Here is a 20,476-nt window from a genome sequence, read left to right as displayed (position 1 = left end):
CACGTTCCCTGTGCCATCCCCACAGGGCAGAGTGCTGCAGTGAGAGAAGGGATGGTACAAACCCTTGGGCACTGAGGAACCCACACGAGGAGCTCTCCAGGGAGATTTGGGAGCACCGATTTCCCAACTTTGGATCTGAGTTCCTGCAGCCACAGCACAGCACTGACTGCAGATTAATCTATTCCCACCGACTGTAGGTTTATCTATTCCCACTGACTGTCAGATTCATCTATTCCCACTGACTGTCAGATTTTTCTATTCCCACAGCTGATCTAACCCTAAACACCCAAGGAGGAGAGGTTCTCACAAAATACAGCCTGAACAGGGAGAGGAGACCTGTAAGTAACACAAAATGTGCTGTCAATACAACCTGACACCAAGATGCGCCCCAAACCCAATTTCCTTGTGCTCATGCATTAATCCCAATTCTCACCTACTGTTTCCAACATCCCACACCAAGCTTGGCTATTATGACACCTTTCAAGCCTGATTTGATTTAATTCGATTAAAAAGATGAGCCCTGGGATGTGCAGCAGGGAGAAAAATGGAAAATAAAAACTGTGCAAATTCCTGCAGCAGATTCCAGGCTGTGCCCAGCCATCCCAACATCACAGCCAGCATTTCCCAGGGGAGCAGCAGCTCAACTGCTTGGTCTGAACCCACAGAGCCCTCTCAGGGTTCATTAATTCCTCACACAGGGGGCAGGCCATGATCACATTAAACAGATTCAATTTTGCTCTGATGCCACCAGACATCAGAACAGGTTCCATTATTGCACCTCGTGCCCAGATGTGACCTTCCCCTGCTCCAGCTGCATTCCTGAGCTGTAATTGAGTTTCACCACGGGTCCTTAATGCTATTTAAAGCCCCAGGTCAATATGGAATTAGTGGACCAAACTCATCTCTGAAATAATTCAATTAATTCAGCATGGCCTTTACTCCCCTGCAGTTGGTGCTGCTGTGCAAAAACTCAGGGAAAAACCAGGATCTGCTGCATTCCAGGCCCAGAACAGCTCCAGATTTTGTGGCTCAGGTTGTGCAGGAAGATACACAGATTTTTGTCTGGTTTTATTCAGATGGGAATTTCATTGCAATTTTTTATTCTGCCTCCCAGGTGTTGATGCAACCCCCAGCCCGTGTCCAACCTACAAGAATCCTTGTGCTCTGAAATCCCAGAGTTCCAGTGCCATACAACACCTCCTGATCCTAAAACCCTTGGGCAGATTGAAGGAATCCTTAAAGGGCAAATTTAAGGAATTCTCATTTTAAAATTCTTTTCAATAAGGACATTTTTGGTCCAGTTTGGTTTGGTTTTCAAAGGGAGATTCTCTCCTCCTCTCACATTTCTGGTTGTTGGAGCCAAGAAAAATCCAAATTTTCAAATGATTCCCAAATATGCTGAAATATCATGCAGCACAGTGGGTATCCCTGGAATGTCAGTGCTGCCCAGGAAAATGGAGGAATTTAAATGGGTCAGGATCCAGGGGCACATTCCCAGTTATTTATCCATACCCAGAGGGCAGGGAAAGGGATTTCTCTCAAATGGGAGATTTTATATTTCAGTTGCAGAAGGGAAAAAGAGAATTTCTTCTGAGCCTCTGCAATTAATGAAGAGCAGCACTCAGGGAAATACAAATTCCCTAAAATCAAGGGGGAGGTTTTTCCTCCAGCACTTGGATTTCTGACATGGATAAAGACGCTGCTCTGCTGAGCTAAATCCTGAGCCAAACCCTACAAAAATGCCAAAATTCACAAAATAATTGCAAACTGCTCTGTCCCCTTGTCCCTGCCAGGCTGTCCTGCCTCACTTCAAGCCCAACACTGAATTTTCCTCCTGTTATCCCTGTGCTATTCCCCCTCCTCCCTGAAGCCCTGGGCTCCTCCACTCTGCTCTTATTTATTTTTAAACGAGTTTCCAGCTCACAGACTTCAAAGTGAAATTTCAAAATGCAAATGGCTGAGGGCACAAACTACTGAAGGCAAATAAAAGAAAAACCCATCAGATTTATGACTTCTATAAAACTTCACAATATTTTGGGGCTCCTCTTGTGATTTTTCACAATCTCTGGTTGCTGCTGTGCCTCCAAACTTGACTTTGAGATGAAAAAGGAATGGAAATACTGCGGGGAGAAAGAGGAGATGGAGTGTTTACTTTTAAAAGCAATTACTGCAGTTTATTTAGGGGCAGAGAAAAGCAGGGCAGAAATGTGGGATTGTGAATCCCAGGAGAGGAGGGAGCCTGGGCACTGCCCTGATCCCTGCACCAACACTCCCAGAGCTGGGATGGGTTTGGCACCTCTGGCACTTCAGTCACCATTCACATTTGCCATGAAGAAGGGTAATACGGAGAAAATGTTGTTATTTACTGTGAAAAACCACAGCATGTGACAGTGGAGCCCTTTCTGGGTACACAGGGATGAAAATTTGTAATTTTTGCTGTGGGTTTTATCCCCCACTTTCGAGTGCTGCTGTTTTCCTCCATGCTCAAAGCATCCACCCCAATGCAGTCATTTTGGAAAAGCAGTGGCAGGGGGAGAATAAAGCCTTTTATTTCCACATTAATTATTGCTGCTGCATGGGTTTTGGAGATAAACACAGAGCTGGGATGGAAGATGGAAAGTGCTAATGCAACAAGTTATTTAATTAGCAGCATAATAGTGAGTGTGCACGTATCAGTGGAGCCCTGTTTACCATTAAGGCAGCCCATAATAGCAGCAGTGCTGACACTGAGGGCAGCCTGGCTTCTCAGCAAAAGCAGATTTGCCCAGGGCAGCAGCTCCCCTGTGTCCCTGGGCAAGATCCACTGCAGGGAAATGAAGTCACCAAACTGGCTGAGAATTCCTCCATTTATTGAAATTCTCATTCATTTATTAATCCATCACCTAAATTCTCGATATTTGTGTCTTGTCTAAAGAAGTTTTGGTACTAAAATGTATTTCATTATTAAGGATTTGTCCTCAGAGTTGAGCTGGAAGCAGATTTTAAATCTGATTCTAAATCTCCCAATTCCAGGTATCCAGCCTCAGTTTCTGCATTAGTTGTTGCTGCTTATCCCAACAGCTGTGATTCCATGGTGCATTTTAAGAGAGGAGTGTGAAAAATGCAGGTATTTTATGATTGGCTTTTCGCAAATATTAAAATAAATATTATATGTGTGGTGTTAGAAAGTAATGCTGTATTAATTCACTTAAGTAGTGTATTAAATATAGTTTTAGGTTATAAAAAATGTTAAAATAGAAACTGTGCTATGTAAGATACCTTTTTAAAAGAAAGGACTGGCAGTGAGATAGCAGCCACAGGACACCTGAATCTTTCAGAGAAAAAGAATTTATGGCTCCATTATCAGGAGAAATGAACTTCTTCCTGCCTCAAGGTGCTGTTAGGATTAGAAGGAAGAAGTTGATGGTGACCAGGCAGAATCCTGCATTTGAATGGAATTTATGCATCATGTGTGAGGTGTATGAATATGCAACAGGTTATTGTTTTTAAGGGTTAATCCTCTGTTGACTTGGGTCCTTTTTCAGCCTTATGCTGCTCAGAAAAGGTACCTGGACATCTGTAACTCTTTGTCTCTGTTGTCTCATATTGTTCTAATCCCAATTGCCCAAATTATTATTACTCTAATTGTATTACCATTTTTATAACTATTTAATTGCTATTAAACTTTTAAAATATAAAACCAAGTTACTGGTGTTTTCCACAGGAGACTCTGGGCAGAGTTCCCTTTTCCCTGAGCCTCAGCCCTTGCCCATTCCACCCTGCTGGATGAGGGGAAATGCAGAGGATTCCTGCAGGGCTGTGCTGCAGCCCGCCACACACAGCAGCTCCCCCAGAGCCCTCAGACAGCATTTCCTGCTGCTCTCAAATGGAAATTACCCTCAGACACTCCTCAGGGCCCTGTCCCCAAAGGCAGCAGGTGGGAAAAGCCCCCCTGGCTTTGTGTGATTGAATTACAGATTAAACCAGAGCTCTGCGCTGCTCCTAACGAGGATAAATCAGATTAAAACCACACACCTGCAAGGGAAATTCCCAGGGCAGCTCCTCCAGGAGCAGCCCAGGGTTCTGCTGGAATTCCCTCCCTGTCCAAGAGCTGAACTCCCAGGAGGGCTCAGACCTCACCAGCTCCCAGCTCCAGCTGCTGAGGATTTGCACAAAAACCCTGATGATTCAAGTGTCCTTCCTCCCTGGCAGCTCCCTGGATAATAAATGGGAACAATATTTTATTTATGCCCAGGTCATCAATTCTAAGGCAGAGGAAGCAGCAGATGAAAGGAGAGCTGTTTCCATGAAGAAAGTGATGGATTAGAAAAATCCATTTTTACCCCGTTCCTCCTCCTTGACAGGGAATTCTAAACTCTTGTGATTTATTACCTTTTTCCTCCTTCTTTTTGGACCAGAATGAAATATTTTTAAAAAAATCACACAGCAGTTAATTGCTGCATAAACACAATTATGCAAGGAGGTACAAAATTACCTTGGGGTTTTTCTGTTAAACAGCAATATCCTGGCTAAATAAAACAAAAAATCCTGATTTTTTTTCAATCCCATTATGGACAGCAGGAACGCCAGTAGGGTAAAGCCCAGAGGAAGCAATTCCACACAGGACAGAAGGATTAACTGAAGTGGCTGCATTAGAGAATGGGCAGCACAAATTCTCCTTCCCCAGCTCGGGTTTCACATCCTGACTTTTCCCTGCAAAGGGCACTCCTTGTTTGTTTGTTTGTTTATTCCCTCTTAAACACAGAGTTAAGGGACTCAAATAACAACCCCAGACCCTCTGCCCTCCTCAGGCCAACCCCAACCTGCCCACAAAGGGTTCTGGGCATGGATTTGTCTGGAAAACTCGAATTAAGGCTGCCCCTCCTGCTGGAGGAAAAGCCCTGATGACACATTGTTCTACTGAGCACTGCAATCCTCCCGACCTGCATTTCATTTTAAACTTCATGGAAGCCAAGAATTACAAGGTGCTTTTCCCTCCTCACGTTCACAGCACTGAAATGGGAGCTAAAAAATCTCATAATGACTTTTCCCGGAGCTGCTTTGCTGTTTATCACTCTCTGCTTGAACTCTTAATATTTGCAATTAAGAGCAAGCTCTGAATAATGCCTGGAAGTGGCAAATTCATTAGGGAACAAGGGCTGGAAAGGAGGATCCAAAAGCTGCTGGACAGCTTCTAGAAAATGTGCATAAAATGGATAAATCTGGTGCATGAAGAGCTCCCAGCAAATAAATGAACACAAGATTTCTGTGCAGTGCTGAGCCACTGAGACTGATGCAATTATGAAATGTGGGAGCTGAAAAGATGCTGCTCAGAGTCTAAGGCTGCAACAATGAGAGCAGCTCTGTTTCCATCCCTAAAAAAGAGACTGAAATGCTAAAAATGCAGAAGAGAACCACAAAAATGATGTGAAACTGGAAAAAATCAGATTGCACCATGAATCTGTTTAGTCTGTCCAAAAACTGATCAAGAGTGACTTTGGTTACTGCAGACATTTTATAGGAGAAGAGCGGGACTGGAGATGGATTTTATTAGCCAAAGAAATAAAATAATGGCCAATGACAAGAAGCACAAGTCAGGCAAAACTAAATTCAAAGTCTCTGATTTTTAATAGTAAGGATGATTAACCACTGGATAAAAATGACCAAAGGGAGCAGTGGATTTCCCCTCCTGAAGTCTTCAAATGGAGACTAAATGCTTTTCCTGAAAGAATTGCTGCAATCCTGGAGAAACCCACTGGCCCATGCCCCAGAGGAGCTCAGGTGTGAGGATGATGATGGGATGGCTCCTCCTGCCCTTCAGAGCTCATCACTGTTATAAATAACTTTATTTCAATTACTGTGGAGCTGGGAGCTTCATATTTGGGAAGGAACAAAATCTGCTCTAAAGCAAGAATAAAACCTGCGTAATGAAATCCAAGAACTTTACCCGTGAGAAAGGAATACCCCTCTCACCTCACACACTGGTTTTTCCTGTGATGGAAATGCAGGATTTTCATCAGACATGCCTTGGACATTTATTAAATGTCTCTTTTTCCATTAGGTTAAAGATTACCTCGTTGTAATTTCACATTTATTGTTCTGCCTTGTGTGCGCGCTGCCCCCACCCAGCAAATACCTTCACATCTTCAAAGTGAACTGAACTACAAATATCAGAGAAGTAAAGTCCTAAAGAACATTAAACACTGCCTTGTACACATGAAAGAAAGGAAAAAAAAGCAAAGAGCCAAACCAAAGACCCAAAACTGCTGCTCCTTTCACCAAAAACCCAAAAAAACTGCCGCTCCTTTCACCAAAAACCCAAAAAACTGCTGCTTCTTTCACCAAAAACTGCTGCTCCTTGGACCAAAAACCCAAAACAGCTGCTCCTTTCACTAAAAACTCAAGAACTGCTGCTCTTTTTCCCAAGAACCCAAAACTGCTGCTCCTTTCACCAAAAACCAAAAAACTGCTGCTTCTTTCACCAAAAACCCAAAAACCCAAAACTGCTGCTCCTTTTACCAAAAACCCCAAACTGCTGCCTCTTTCACTAAAAACCCAAAACTGCTGCTCCTTTCACCAAAAATCCCAAAACCTTCTGCTCCTTTCACCTGCGTGTGGTGCCCCAAATGCCCCCAAACAGCTGAATTCACCCCCAGCTTCTGTGGAAAAGCCTCAAATCCTGCTCAGATCCCCCAGCTGGAAGATGGAGCAGAGTTTGATGCTCTCATCGAGCCATAAATCTCCCCAAGAGCTGCAGAAGCACCAGGCTCGGGCTCCAGCAGCCAGGAAAGAGAGAGGCCACAAGGACTGGGAGGGAATTTTCCTGCTCCACCTCCCAAATCCCGGCTGAGAAGATCAAAAAGAGCTTCCGAGTGTTCCCTCATTAACAAGCCGGCCCCAAATGGGAAAGCCAGGCACACAGGAGTGCTGGATTTTTCCTAAATTCTCAGCCTGGAGGAGCTGCAGCCTTTTTGTGCTGAAGAATTCCCCATTCATGTTCAGCTGAGGTTCCATGCAGACATCAAAGGAAAACATTAAATTTCCCCAGCAAGCCTGGGGCTAACTTCAGAGGATACATCACTGAGTAATGTTGAGCAGTTGGATCACAGTTAATTCAGGGGAAAAAATGAAACTGCAGGACGCCCACAAGACATTCTCCACATATTTCCATAATCAGGGACATTTCTGCTGAATTACTGCTCACAAAAAATCAGCACAAAAAATCAGCACCCAAGACACTCAGTGGCATCTCTGGCCTGGATCTTTCTGCTCTTGTTCCCATCCTCCTGTACGGGCACCAAGAGGATTCCAACAGAAAGAGCTGAAATAACTCAGAGTAGGTAGAAATCAGCATCACCCCTGCCAGTTTTAAACTTTGTTTAACTTTACTTGGTAAATGCCTATTTTGTTGGCTGTTCCCCTCAGGCCCCAACAGAAAATGATGTAAAAGAAAAACTCCTGTGTCTCCTTCCTGGAGACATTGATGATGGAATAGATATTTTTCTCAAACATTCTAAAAACCATGGGATGTTGTGCCTGTAACAAGAAGTGCCTTTCACTTACTTTTTTGGCATTGAAATATGATTTTTAAGTACAGTTGCCTGGCACTGTGATATTGTTTTTACATTAAAACCAAAGAGGGCTGGGACAGCCTGTACTAATTTGGAGGAGCAGACAGGACCTGCTCCAAAACCCTCCAAGCTGCATTTATCAGGTGGGGAGAAGGAGGAACAAAGACATCCAGTGACTTCCTCAAGGTCACACAGGAATCTGTTGCAGGGCAGGGTTGAGTTCCCAAAGTCTCAGCCCACTTAAGCACTGGAAAAAGCAGTGAAACAAGAGTATGTACTAAATTTGGCACAGCCTTTTAAATGATGCATTGCTCCAAGGGAACAAGAACCTCCACTCATGCTAAGCCAGACACCAAAGGAACACAGAAAGGAAAAACTGCTCACTCCACCCAATTTATCCGATCACCTTAATATTTCCTAAGTCAATAAGGCCTCTCTTGGCCAGACAGTCCAACCTACAATTTAGATCCTGTTACAAAATCAGACACACTGAACCACTTTCTCCCTCAGGCTGCAGGAGATAAAAGGCCAAGTAAGCAACATTTTGGTAACTGGCTTCATGTAACAGCTTTGGATTTTCTTAAAAGCCTCAGCATCGATTGTTTGCTTTAAATAACAACGGTTTATTGAGAAACCTTCCCCTCCTTTAAAAGCACAAAGTTTTCCTGAAAGAGAGAAAGGAGCAAAAACCGCCCTGCCAAGGCATATTTGTCTAAGAGTTTTGGATACCTGGTGCTGGCAAAACACTTAGAAACCAGAGTTAAGGTAACACTGGTGCTGAGAGAGGAAACCTGGGAGATGGAATGAAAGCAGAACAATCCCGGGATTCAGCTCCAGCTGTGTTTGATCCAACAGCTCCAGCCAGGGCTGCAGCTTGTGAGGAGCATCCAGAGGAGCTGAAAGCTCCTGGAGTGCAGAGCAGCCCAGCTCAGGGCAGAAGCAGCACAGGAATTCATCCATGGAGGCAAATCCCCAGCACCCTGCTGTTACATAAAGCCTGTTTGGTGGGGAATGCTTCCAAGGATGGAGTCATTTGGGCTGCCTGGATCCCATGGCACAGCCAGGCTCAGGATGAGCTGCAGCTGCTCCCATTTCTGCAGAGTCTCCCACTCCCTTTTCCAGCCCCGTTCCTCCCTTTTCCTCTGCCACGTTTCCATGTGGGAAACCAGCACAGCAACTGCAGTGCCTGCTTCAGGGATGGGAGCATAAGGCTGGGATGAAAGGACTGAAACATCTCCCCAAGCCTTCCTCCAAACTGAGCTCCAACAGATAAAAAAGCCACTATTTCAGTTTGCCTGGGAAAGTTCCTCCACATTTGGAAGCCCCTTGAGGCAGGGACTGCCCTTCTGCTCTGTCAAACACCACTTGTACAAGCCACGATTGCACAACTGCTTTTATAAGGTTCCCAATTATACAAAGAATGTGTTTTTATTCATGTTTACAACCCTGAGAAACAAACCCTGAAACCCCAAACCCTTTGCATTCAAATTCCATGACCTGCTGGTGGCTCCACCAACTATTAATTCACACCTTGGTCCAGAATGAACTTTTAGAAGGAGCACACTGGAATTAACACTTCCAAAAGTCACATTGTGCTTCCCTTCTTTCCCTCTCCTGTTCATATTTTAGCAGTCAGCATTCCTGGGCAGTTTCTGGGCTAGCAGCTCAAATTCCAAGCACTTGGCAGCTCTGGCACTGCCCTGCTGGAAGCTCCTTAACCTGCAGAGCTGCACTGGAGCATGGACCTGGAACAAGGAGGGGAAGGAAGCAGCAAAGGTGAAAGCACTGGGAATGTTCAGCCTTGTTTTTCCTTGGCTGGGGACCAGCTGTATCAAGAAACAAAAGCAGAGCACAAACTTTAATCTGCTGTAAAAACAGCAAGTAAAACAAGCCTCCTTCCTCAGCCAGTGAAGCACTTTCTGTGTCCCAACACAACATCCAGGGCACCAAATAAATAAAAATCCAATGAGTCACTGCCCATCCCAGGTGGGCACAGGAGCCTGGAGTCACCCAGCTGGCTAAAGGGTGAAGCAATTTCACCTCCAGGGCACAGATACTGCTGCATTTACGTTTATCTACATTTCAAACCCCTTTCCAAGGGGCACAGCCCTTCTGCCCCTGGGGATCCACGAAGCTGAACTGTTCAAGCTGCACACAGAGAGCTCACAGCACCATTTCCACTCAGCCCAGCTCATACAGCTCTGGCTGGGGCTGTTTTTTCTGAGCACAGATTTTATAAGCTGAACAAACTTCATGGAACAGTTATTCCAAGGCAGCTGAGCCCTGGGACTGACCACAGCCAGGGAAGGTTTCATTTTCCCACCTCAGAACAAGCTCCTCTTACTGGCCTGCATCAAAACTCTTACTGGCTGTGAGAGCTTTTAATTCAGCTTATCCCAACACCCCTCAAGAGCTGGAAGGGACTGATCAGGATCACTGAGTCCAACTCCAGCACAGGACCCCCCAACAATCCCATCCTGGGCCTGAGACCAAACCCTGGGGAGCCCCTTTCAGTGCTCCACCACCCTGGGGATGAAAACCTTTTCCTGATACCAACTAAAGCTGCCCTGACCCAGCTCAAGCCATTCCCTGGTCATGGGAGTGAAGAGATCCGTGCACTTGTGAGGGTGGTGAAGACTCCAAGCAGTTAACACAAAACCACAGCTCACAAACAGATCCTCTGAGATGAGAGCCCATTTTCCAAGGGAAAAGGCAGCTGGGAAAGTCCAAGCATTTACACAGCCACTGATGTGCATTGTTATAGTATTTGCAGGGAGATATGATGCATCTGACTCCATCTTATCAGAAGGCTAATTAATTACTTTATTATACTATATTATTCTATACTATATCACATCACATCTAAACTGAATTGCCAAGCACTCAGCTCTGCACACAACTGTCCTGATCTTGTGACTGTCACCCAACAGTCCTGATACACACACACCTGGCCCTGACAGGCCAAGGAAACAAAAACCATCACTGTGGGTAAATAATCTCCATATTGCATTCTAGTTTTGCACAAACACGGGCACAGCAAATAATAATGTTTTTTCCTTTCTCTGAGGTTCAGAGAGTGTGAAACCCAGAAATATTCTTGGGAAGAATTGTGCCTTGCTTTTCTCTGTGAAGAGAAATGTGGGGCTACACACGAGGCCCTGAACCAAGGAACCAAACCACCATCAGTCTGGGTAACCAATCTCCATATTGCATTCTACTTTTGCACAAACACAGGCACAGCAAATAATAATGTTTTTCCTTTCTGTGAGGTTCAGAGAATGTGGAACCCAGAAATATTCTTGGGAAGAATTGTGCCTTGCTTTTCTCTGTGAAGAGAAATGTGGGGCTACACACTAGGAACCAATCTCCATATTGCTTTCTATTTTTTCACAAATGCAGGCACACCAAATGAGATAAGAATTGTTTTTCCTTTCTCTGAGGTTCAGAGAATGAGAATCTCAGAAATATTCTTAGGAAGAACTGTGCCTTGCTTTCCTCTGTGAAGAGAAATATGGGGCTACGCATTTGGCCCTGAACCATGGAACCAAACCACCATTACTTTGGGTAAACAACCTCCATATTGCATTCTAGTTGTGCACAAACACGGGCATAGCAAATAATAATAGTTTTTCCTTTCTCTGAGGTTCAGAGAGTGTGAATCCCAAAAATATTCTTCGGAAGAACTGTGTCTTGCTTTTCTCTGTGAAGAGAAATGTGGGGCTACACAGTTGGCCCTGAACCAAGGAACCAAAACCCCATCACTGTGGGTAAATAATCTCCATATTGCATTCTACTTTTGCACAAACATAGGTACAGCAAATAATAATAGTTTTTCCTTTCTCTGAGGTTCAGAGAATGTGAAACTCAGAAATATTCTTGGGAAGAATTGTGCCTTGGTTTCTTCTGTGAAGAGAAACGTGGGGATACACACGAGGCCCTGAACCAAGGAACCAAAACCCCATCACTGTGGGTAAATAATCTCCATATTGCATTCTAGTTTTGCACAAACTCAGGCATAGCAAATAATAATTGTTTTTCCTTTCTCTGAGGTTCAGAGAGTGTGAATCCCAAAAATATTCTTGGGAAGAATTGTGTCTTGCTTTTCTCTGTGAAGAGAAATGTGGGGCTACACACGAGGCCCTGAACCAAGGAATTAAACCACCATCAGTCTGGGTAACCAATCTCCATATTGCATTCTAGTTTTGCACAAACACAGGCACAGCAAATAATAATTGTTTTTCCTTTCTCTGAGGTTCAGAAAATGTGAAACCCAGAAACATTCCTGGGAAGAATTGTGCCTTGCTGTGAAGAGGAACGAGGCGACACAACGTGAGGGAACCGTCTGCTCCGGGGAGCCCCTACCTTGGAGATGAGCTCATCGTGGTTGGCCAGGTGAGCCCTGCAGTGGATGCAGCTGTAGGTCCTGTGGCAGGAAGGCAGGTATGCCTGGAAAGTCTTGGACCTTGTCATCTTCACCATTGGAGCCACGGAGCGCTGGCTGAAGTCGGGGGTGGCCCAGGAGGCGCTCCCGCAGGAGGGGTCGCACGGGAAGCAGCGGAACACGCAGGTAAAGGCCGTGGTTTGGCAGGGATGGGGTGTGTGGGGCGGGCTCCACACGCTGCTGACGCTCCAGACGAAGGGATTCGGGCACCAGAAGCAGGGGATTGCACAGAAACCTGCGGTGGAAAGCAGACACAGCACTCAGCTCGCAGCCCGCAGCGGGATTTAGGGCTGGATTTAGGAGACAGGAGAGATGCCCAGGGATTAAATCAGTACCAGAGATCTTTATTCATTTGCTGGCTGCCCTCACACCTCCCTGCTGCAGTTATCTGCACCATTGTTCCAGCCCTTGTGGCTCTGGAAGTGCCTGCAGAGGAATGGAGGTGATTCCCACATAGCCTGGTCCCAGGGTTTAGAAGCAGGAGACAGGAGTGATGCCCAGGGATCAGATCAGCAGCACAGATCTTTATTCACTTCCTGACTGCCCTCACACCTCCCTTCTCCTGTTATCTGCACCATTCTTCCAGCACTTGTGGCTCTCTCTGGAAATGCTTGCAGAGGAGTAATTCCCACCCAGCCTGGTCCCAGGATTCAGGGCTGGATTTAGGAGACAGAAATGATGCTCAAGGATCAGATCAGCAGCACAGATCTTTATTCACCTCCTGGCTGCCCTCACTCCTCCCTTCTCCAGCTATCTGCACCCATTCTTCCAGCATTTCATGGCTCTGGAAGTGCCTGCAGAGGAATGGAGGTGATTCCCACACAGCCTGGTCCCAAGGTTTAGAAGGAGGAGACAGGAGTGATGCCCAGGGATCAGATCAGCAGCACAGATCTTTATTCACCTGCTGGCTGCCCTCACACCTCCCTTCTCCCGTTATCTGCACCATTCTTCCAGCCCTTGTGACTCCTGCAGAGGAGGGGAGGTGATTCCCACCCAGGCAGGGACAAAGTGGGGAGCAGAGCCAGCCCCTGTCCCCTGCCTGACTCACTGCCGTGACACCTCATGGGAAAAATGAGAGCTGGACCTGGGTTTTCTAAGGCCATGAGTCACCAAACCAGTTTTTCTCTCCATTCTGCCCTACTTTCCCCATGGGAAATGCAGGATTCCTTCATTATACTTTCCTTTAGAACTCCCTGCAAGCTCTGAAGGTAGAAGCTACTCTATAAACTGCACTCCAGTATTTTATTTTTTTTTTTATCTGAACATCTGACAGCAGCCAAAGCAAGGCACAGCCTCTGAAGACTACACCTGACAGCAAGAGACATTAAAAACCCTATTCAGGATGGAAACACCATTTTACACTCCAACATCATCTGACAGCACCTGCAAGGCAGCTCAAGTCTGGGTCTCTTTTTGCTGGCAGAAATGGAGTTTTCAGATCCCACACCTATAAAAGTCTTAGAGCTACAAGTGTTGCTTTTGAGGATGGAGAAGCACAAAGGAAGCAGCAGCAGCTCCCCTCCCTCCCTCCCGGATCCACGGCGTGCACGCACGCTCTGCAAATTAATCATGAACTCTGGCTGCTGCTCCCAGGAGGATTTTCCTTTCCATGTGATTCTGCTCAGTCTCTGAGCCTGCACTTTGTGGGTCAAACACGGAAAAACACCAACTTCACCCCCAAAATAAAAAAAACAAGGAATAACATCTCAGGCATCAGGAGAACCCGGCCTCCAACACTTCCCCTAAACCTCGCCATGGTTGATAAAGCAGATTTAAGGTGTCCAAGCCATGGACGCTGTCCCAGGGTGTCCAGAGCTCTGTCCAGCCTGGCCTGGACACCTCCAGGGATGGAGCAGCCTGTGCCAGGCCTCCCCACCCTCACAGGGAAGGATTTTTGGGTGATCCCCACCCCAAAGCTCCTCTCTATCAGTGTGAAGCCATTCCCCCTGTCCTGCCACTCCCTGCTCATGGAAATATTCCCTCTGCCTGGTACCAGAGGGACCTGACCACATACAGAGCTCAACAGGAGCCAGAATTCTGCAAAACAACAGGATACCCATTTTTTCTTCTTTTTTTTTTTCTGAAATATTTTTCTTCTGCTCTCCAGGAGGCAGAAGACTCCCTCACAATGAAACAAGAAAAAAAAGCATCTTGCTCATCAGGCAAGCTGCTGATAAAGCAGATCCATCATGATCATAGCAGTCAGCTCTTCCACAGCACTGCTCACTCCTAAAGCTTTCTGCAAATACCAACTAATCAGATTAACCTTTTCCAATTAAAGTTACAGCCACAGCTGAGCAGGACCCCTCTGACACAGAAAGGTTCATTTCCCAGCTCGTGAGGAGCTCACCCCTCTCCTGCCCAGTCCAAATGAGGTTCTGCCAGGGATTTACCTGGCCAGTTGCTAAAGACTGTTTGCACCACAGCTGCAGCTCTGGATTTCAGCAAAATTTGTCTTTTACACTCATCAGAGAAGGAAGATAAATCAGGAAGATAAATCAGGAAGATAAATCAGTCTTCACCTGTATCCTGCCCCAGTTCTCTGTGTGCACCAGAATTTTGTCAGAACTGAGTTCTGCATTAGTCAGCATTGTTTTCCCATCCAAGGTGAGAGGCACTCAAGGACTGCAGCCTAAATTAGCAACAGGGCAGAAACCAGATGTAAACCAAAGCAGAAAATCCTCATTTTCAGCTGCCACAAAACCATCCCCAAATTCCCTGGGGCCTGATTGAGCAGCTGTGTTTTATCCCAGATCCTGCAATCTGTGAGGCTCCAGGGAAACAGGAGAACAAGTGTGCCCTTCCTGGGGCTAAATGCAGCTGGACACAGATTCCCTTGGAAAAGTTGGGGGAAAGCACAAGGAAGGACTGGCAATGACTTCAGCTGATTCCTGAATGAGAATCCAGATTGTGTCTAAACCTCAGGCTTGATCTGCAATGAAATGCAGCCCCCTCTCACCTCCACTCCAGCATGGATCAGTGAAACAATCCATCACCACTTCCACCACTTCCATCCTGCCCTGCCAAACCTTCCCTTCCCCACCAGCTGCAGAAGGCAATCCCCAGGCACCCCCAGAGAGAGATAAATAAACCCCAACCAGAACAATACCCCAGCAATCCTTTAATTTGCTGCTTGCTGACCCCTCTGTCCAGACCTGCTCAGCATCAGTGCTCCAGAACAATGAATAAAGCAGGAAATCCTACAGCTGCATTCATCTGACACAGCAATGAGCACACACACAGGAATTATCTGCTGCACACAGCTTTCTGCAAAAGCAGCTCATGAGCATTCATTTATTTGACCTCATAACACACTGAACATCAGCAAAAAAACATTTGACCTTTTAAAAGCAGACCAAAAAAAGAAAATGTTCAGGCGAGATGGTATCAGAGGAACTGCAATTCCTGTCTCAGGGCTGTGCTGAGAAAGCAAACTCCATCTCTGCTCCAGGCAGGGCAGAGAATAAAGATTGGTGAGCCAAGATCTTGGTGGGAAGCCTTGTTAAGAAAATGCCTTGAATAAAAACTTCAGATAAGCTCAGCTATAATTTATCAAGACACCACTTTGACACAGTCTGACCACACGTGCATTGTCCACCTAGAGCTCTGTCCTCACCAGTGTGGGAGAGGAGGTAAAACCTACAGGAAATGCATCCTGACATTCTACAAGCACAGCCAGCAGCTTATAAGGACCAATTTCTGTCTTAAATATAATTTTGAAATGTATTCAGTGGCTCCCAGCAATGCAAAACCCAACCCCGTGGATTTTTCATGTCCTAATGACAACTACATTTGAATTAGGAGACAATTACCAGCTAACAGTGCATTTGTTCTGCTGCAGAACAAAGGCACCAGGATGAATTTGGGCTGTGCCTCTGGTTTTCAGAATGATGAGCTCATGTTCATCAGCATCACAGGCAGTGGGCAGCAGTGGAATCGTTGCACTCACTTTAAAAAAGAACAAAAGAAGGTTTGTTCACTTTATCATGGTGCCCAGCACTGTCAGAGATGAGTATCTGTCACCACCACCATCATCCATTATTGTTCTTTTCTCATTCAAGAGAAATTTATCTCTGGGATGCACTCACTCGATTCAATGGAAGAGGAATTTGTGCCTATTAATTAATGCCCACCGAGTCAGGAAGTTGGTTTAGACAAAAGGAAAGGATTCTAAAGAAAAAATAAAAACTTGCAACATCATTTATTGTGGGTTATCAGTGGGAAAATCAGCTGAATGTTTGGTTTGCCTGCCCTGGGTGTGTTGGGCTGTCCTGCTGAGTTCTGGGCAGGTATCAGCTTCCTGATGGAAAAACCACCACACACTTTCTGCCATTTGGGCAGCTTTGGTTCAGAATCCACCCTCCACCTGTGGGAGTCCAACACAAAGCTCTCAGCAATTCAGAAAACACAAAAAAAGGAGGAATTCTGTGCCAAGCACTTGCCAGACAAGGCCACTGTGAGTACAAGTCCATATGCCAGGGAACAAAACCATCACACACAAGCCTGATTTCAATAAAATCCATTTGCAATGCAGCTCAGATGCAAATGTTCGTTGTGGCAGGACAAACAACAGGTTTGTTTGGGCTGAGAGTTTTTTTTTAATGATTTATTCAATTTTAAGATCAACTTCAGCCTGTGAAATACTTATTAGAATATAGCAAATGCTACAGAAAGCTGCTTGCAGCAGCTCTGAAATAATCCAGGTATTTGGAAACCCAACCTTTCTCCTTTGGTGGGTCTCTCATTAATACAGAAAGAGTTTGAGATGTGCTGATTCCCAGAGCAAGGAGAGCACAAGAGGAATTGGGTTTGGAGTTTTCTGTGCCTAAGCTGGGTTGCTCCAGGCCCTGAGCAGGATTCTAAGAAAATTTCAAGGTAAATACAGCCACTTACCAGGGTTTTCTTGACAAAAAATGCCTCAATATTCCTCAATGCAGCTTGGAGGAAGGCTGGTCTCTAATTGGAGCTGGGGTTTGATGCCCTGCTCTGCTTCCCTATGGATCAGGAGTTATCAGAGCCAGGTGTGGGACACTCAGAGACACCTGGCACTGCTAAAGGAGCATTTCATACTCTCATAGTGACAAAATATCCTGGTCTGGGGCAGTTCTGGAGAGCCGCAGCTCTGGGAAAGCTGCAGCAGATCCTCTGAAGGTGGGAGGGAGGGTGGGATGTACCTTGAGGAAGGATGAACATCCTGAATTCAACCAGGGAACAACACAAGGGGAAGCCAAGAGAGGAGCTGAAACAGCAGATGGGTGAACACAACGTGCTTCACTCCTTCAGCAGCAAGTCTCTGAAATGCACCACTTTCAAACCCTGCCTGAGGTGACCCTGCAAAGAGCTCAGCACTGACTCCTGAGTGTCCTTTAACACCTCAGCTCATCCTCCAAACCCTGCAAGCAGGAGAAGAACACGAGAAAATGTGGAAAGCAGCCAGCAGGAACCCTCTGCACTTTTATCAGCCGCACAGACATAATTACAACACAAATAATAATAATAATAATTAACCCCTTCTCCTCCTCTGGGTGTCTCCTAGCAAGTGAGATCTCCTCATCACCGTGAGGAAGCACTGCATGCTGCTGGGGAAAAGGGGATGGATGGAGGTGATGCTGATGGCAAAGAGCATCCCGGACACCTGCCAGGGAGCCACTAGAGGGCATCGGGAGGAGCTGCAGCGAGCAGGAGGCAATCCCAGCCCCAGGGAGGCCGGGACGGGCACGATGCCAGCCCTGCTGCACCTGCCGTGCTCCACATTCCACAGCCAGCCCGGCGGGAGAAACCCAGCCCCGCCACACTGCTGCTGGTAATCACCTCTCAAAGCTGGGCTTTGGGGGCTTTTCCTCCTCTTTGAGATCATCACTGTGTGTCTATCACAATTGTTCTGGTCACAAATAGATACAGCATCCCACAGCAAACCCCCCTGGTGTCTCTGATGGACAGGTTCCTCTAAAGGCCACCTGCAAAGCACAGGGAAATGAGCTGAAACTGAAAAGGAACAAAGAGCAAATTTTAAAACTCACTTCAGGTTAGAATTTTGTGTAGCTTTGTCGCTTAAACCCAGTAAAAACCCATTAAACTTATTAAAATTAAAAAACACTCTAAAATCCTTATTTACATAGCTGATTTAGGTTCAGTCAATTTAGAATTTAAATCAAATTTAAAAGTCTCACTTATTTTAATAACCCACACCAGTGCATTTTCAGGTTCCCAAATGCAAGAAGCAAGTTCAAAAGGCTCCTGCATTCCAAGCAGGAATCCTTGTGTGAATTACAGCCCTCAGCCAGCTGGAAAGGGAAAGAACAGGTTAAAATAACTCACTGAAGATCATGCAGAGGTGCTTCTTTCTGGCTCCTGACTATAGAGAGCAGGGCACAATGAGAATTTTCTGATTTCTTTACAGCCTAAGGCTGGGCTTGGAGCATTCAGTGTCAGAACTGCTCACTCATCCCTCCCCACAACCCAGAGCACCATCAGACAGCACTGGGAAGGCAGGGAAGGGAAACAATCCTGGATATTTTAATCAAAGCCTTTCCTTTCCAATTTCATCTCCAAAAGGCAGGGCACAAGCTAGGACAGACATCACCTGGCTCAATGGTTTATTACAGAAGGTTTTGTTAAACCTTTTTTATTTAAAGGTATTATTAAAAGATTACAATTTATTACTTTTTCCATGCCTGCCTCTGAAACCACAGGAGCAGGGACTGCAGGATCCAGCCTCTCCAAGCAGTGACTGACACCTCTGGCTGAATTCTCTTCCCACTCTCCCCAGTTGCCTGGCAGCGATATCTTTGCAATGCAGAAGAGCCTGTGCTGCTGATAAGGAGCAGCAGGGCGAGATTACAGCTGTGAAATGCTCACCTCCAGCTCCTTGCAGCCAGATCCAGGGCCCAGCTCCAGCAGAGGCCACTCCAGAGGCACCAAGCAGGAGAAATCTCCTGCAGAAGCGGCGATGCCGAAGCAGGCGGCGCTTCCGCCTGCTCCCACCAGCAAATCCCACTCGTGCCACAAATAAAAGCTGCAGCCTGGGCTAATTTAACACACAAGTGACTCCATTTCCTCCTGTACATTCTGCAAAGCCCCAGCAGGCCCAGGAAGGGGTAAGAGTGCTGCAGCTGAATCAGCTGAGCTGCAGCTCCTCAGTTTCAGAGCCATCCCTGTGCTGGACAAAGCCACGCTCAAGGTGAAGGTCAGGAGCCCCAGACAAGAATTCTGCCACATTCACACTCACACAGAGTTCTACAAAATGAAACAAGACCCATGCCCTGCTATTCCAGCACCAACATGAACTAAAACCAGAGAGGAAAAACTCTTCCCTTCCAACTGATCATTTACTGACAAAATGGAAACGCTTTTCATCATCCCCACTTCTCAGCTTGATTTGCTTTAATTGCAAAACAGTCTGGCTGTCCAAACAAATCTCCTATCCCTGCATTTTCTGTGGTGCTCCTCAGATCACTTTATTATCTCCCTCTCTGGCACACGTAGGTATGAGCAGGATTCAATTACCTGGGTCTGCAGGACGGATCATCCATTTCTCCTGATAAAGGCAGGGAACACGGCGAGAACATTTATCTGCTGCAAGGATCACTCCAATATCCTCAGAGACATTAAAGAAGGGTCTGCTAGAGCTGCCTGTCATGACTCACTACTACAAGCTCCTCTTGCCAAATTCCCAAGTTTTCACTGCCCACAAACCCCACCTGCTCTTCCCAGGAAATCTTTAACCCAGCAGCTCATCTGCCACAAGACAGGCAGCAGCTTTATTTTCTACCCTGCTACATCTGATTCTGTTCTGAGTAAAGCTGAGGATAAAATGGTGAATTCTGACCCACCTCTGCCAGAAACACTTTAAATGCAACAGTTCCTGCATTAACAAGGGACAAGCTCTGTGTTGTTCAGCCACAACCCCTCTCACTCCCCTTTAGTGTGTCAAGGGGGCAAAGCCAGGTGAGCATTTACAGCCTGAATCTTCCCATGGCAGATACTCTATAACTGAATCTAGTTTAAGAAGGTCAAGTCAGCTGTTACCTTGCCAGGTTTTGTCATTAGTTCCTCCTGGATATCCTCTCAGCCTGCCAAGGCAGGTGCACTGACTCACCTGGCTCAGTCTGTGACAGAACTGACGCACGTCTGAGCTGGGAGTTCCTGGGACTCTCCTCAAGTTTTCTTATTTCCCCACAGTTAATGATTAACCCCATCTTTTATTTTTGTTTGCAATGCTGGCAGTCTGTTTTTAGTAACATCTTGCCCCAGCCATATTTAATCAGTGAAACCTCAGAGGTTTCCTCTGGAGCTCCATGGCTGGGGCTGGGCAATGCCCAGGTCACACCATGCCACGTTCTGTCCTCCTGGTGCCAATGTGAAACAGGAGAAGTGACACCACTCTGCACATCAAAAACTCCTCTGAAGGACAAATTCAAAGCATCCTCAGCTTTTGGAACTTTCAGGAGCCTTTGCTCCACTGCAGGAGTTTTGTTTCGTACAA

At 46.1% G+C, this 20,476-nt stretch overlaps 1 protein-coding gene across 1 annotated transcript in view; it reads right to left on the bottom strand.

The window, feature by feature from the left end:
* The window catches only part of YPEL2 (yippee like 2), a 32,130-nt gene that overhangs the window by 8,389 nt on the left and 3,265 nt on the right, over positions 1-20,476 (bottom strand). Inside the window, exon 2 of the mRNA XM_054287107.1 lies at positions 11,913-12,226. Coding sequence (XP_054143082.1) covers positions 11,913-12,029 — 117 coding nt within the window. The 5' untranslated portion in view covers positions 12,030-12,226. The remainder of the gene's footprint in view (positions 1-11,912; positions 12,227-20,476) is intronic.

This window comes from Melozone crissalis, unplaced genomic scaffold (genome assembly GCF_028551555.1).
Source record: "Melozone crissalis strain CALT ecotype California unplaced genomic scaffold, PUWL_Pcris_2 ptg000057l_1, whole genome shotgun sequence".
Classification (NCBI taxonomy): domain Eukaryota; kingdom Metazoa; phylum Chordata; class Aves; order Passeriformes; family Passerellidae; genus Melozone; species Melozone crissalis.
This window is presented reverse-complemented; position numbering and strand designations above follow the sequence as displayed.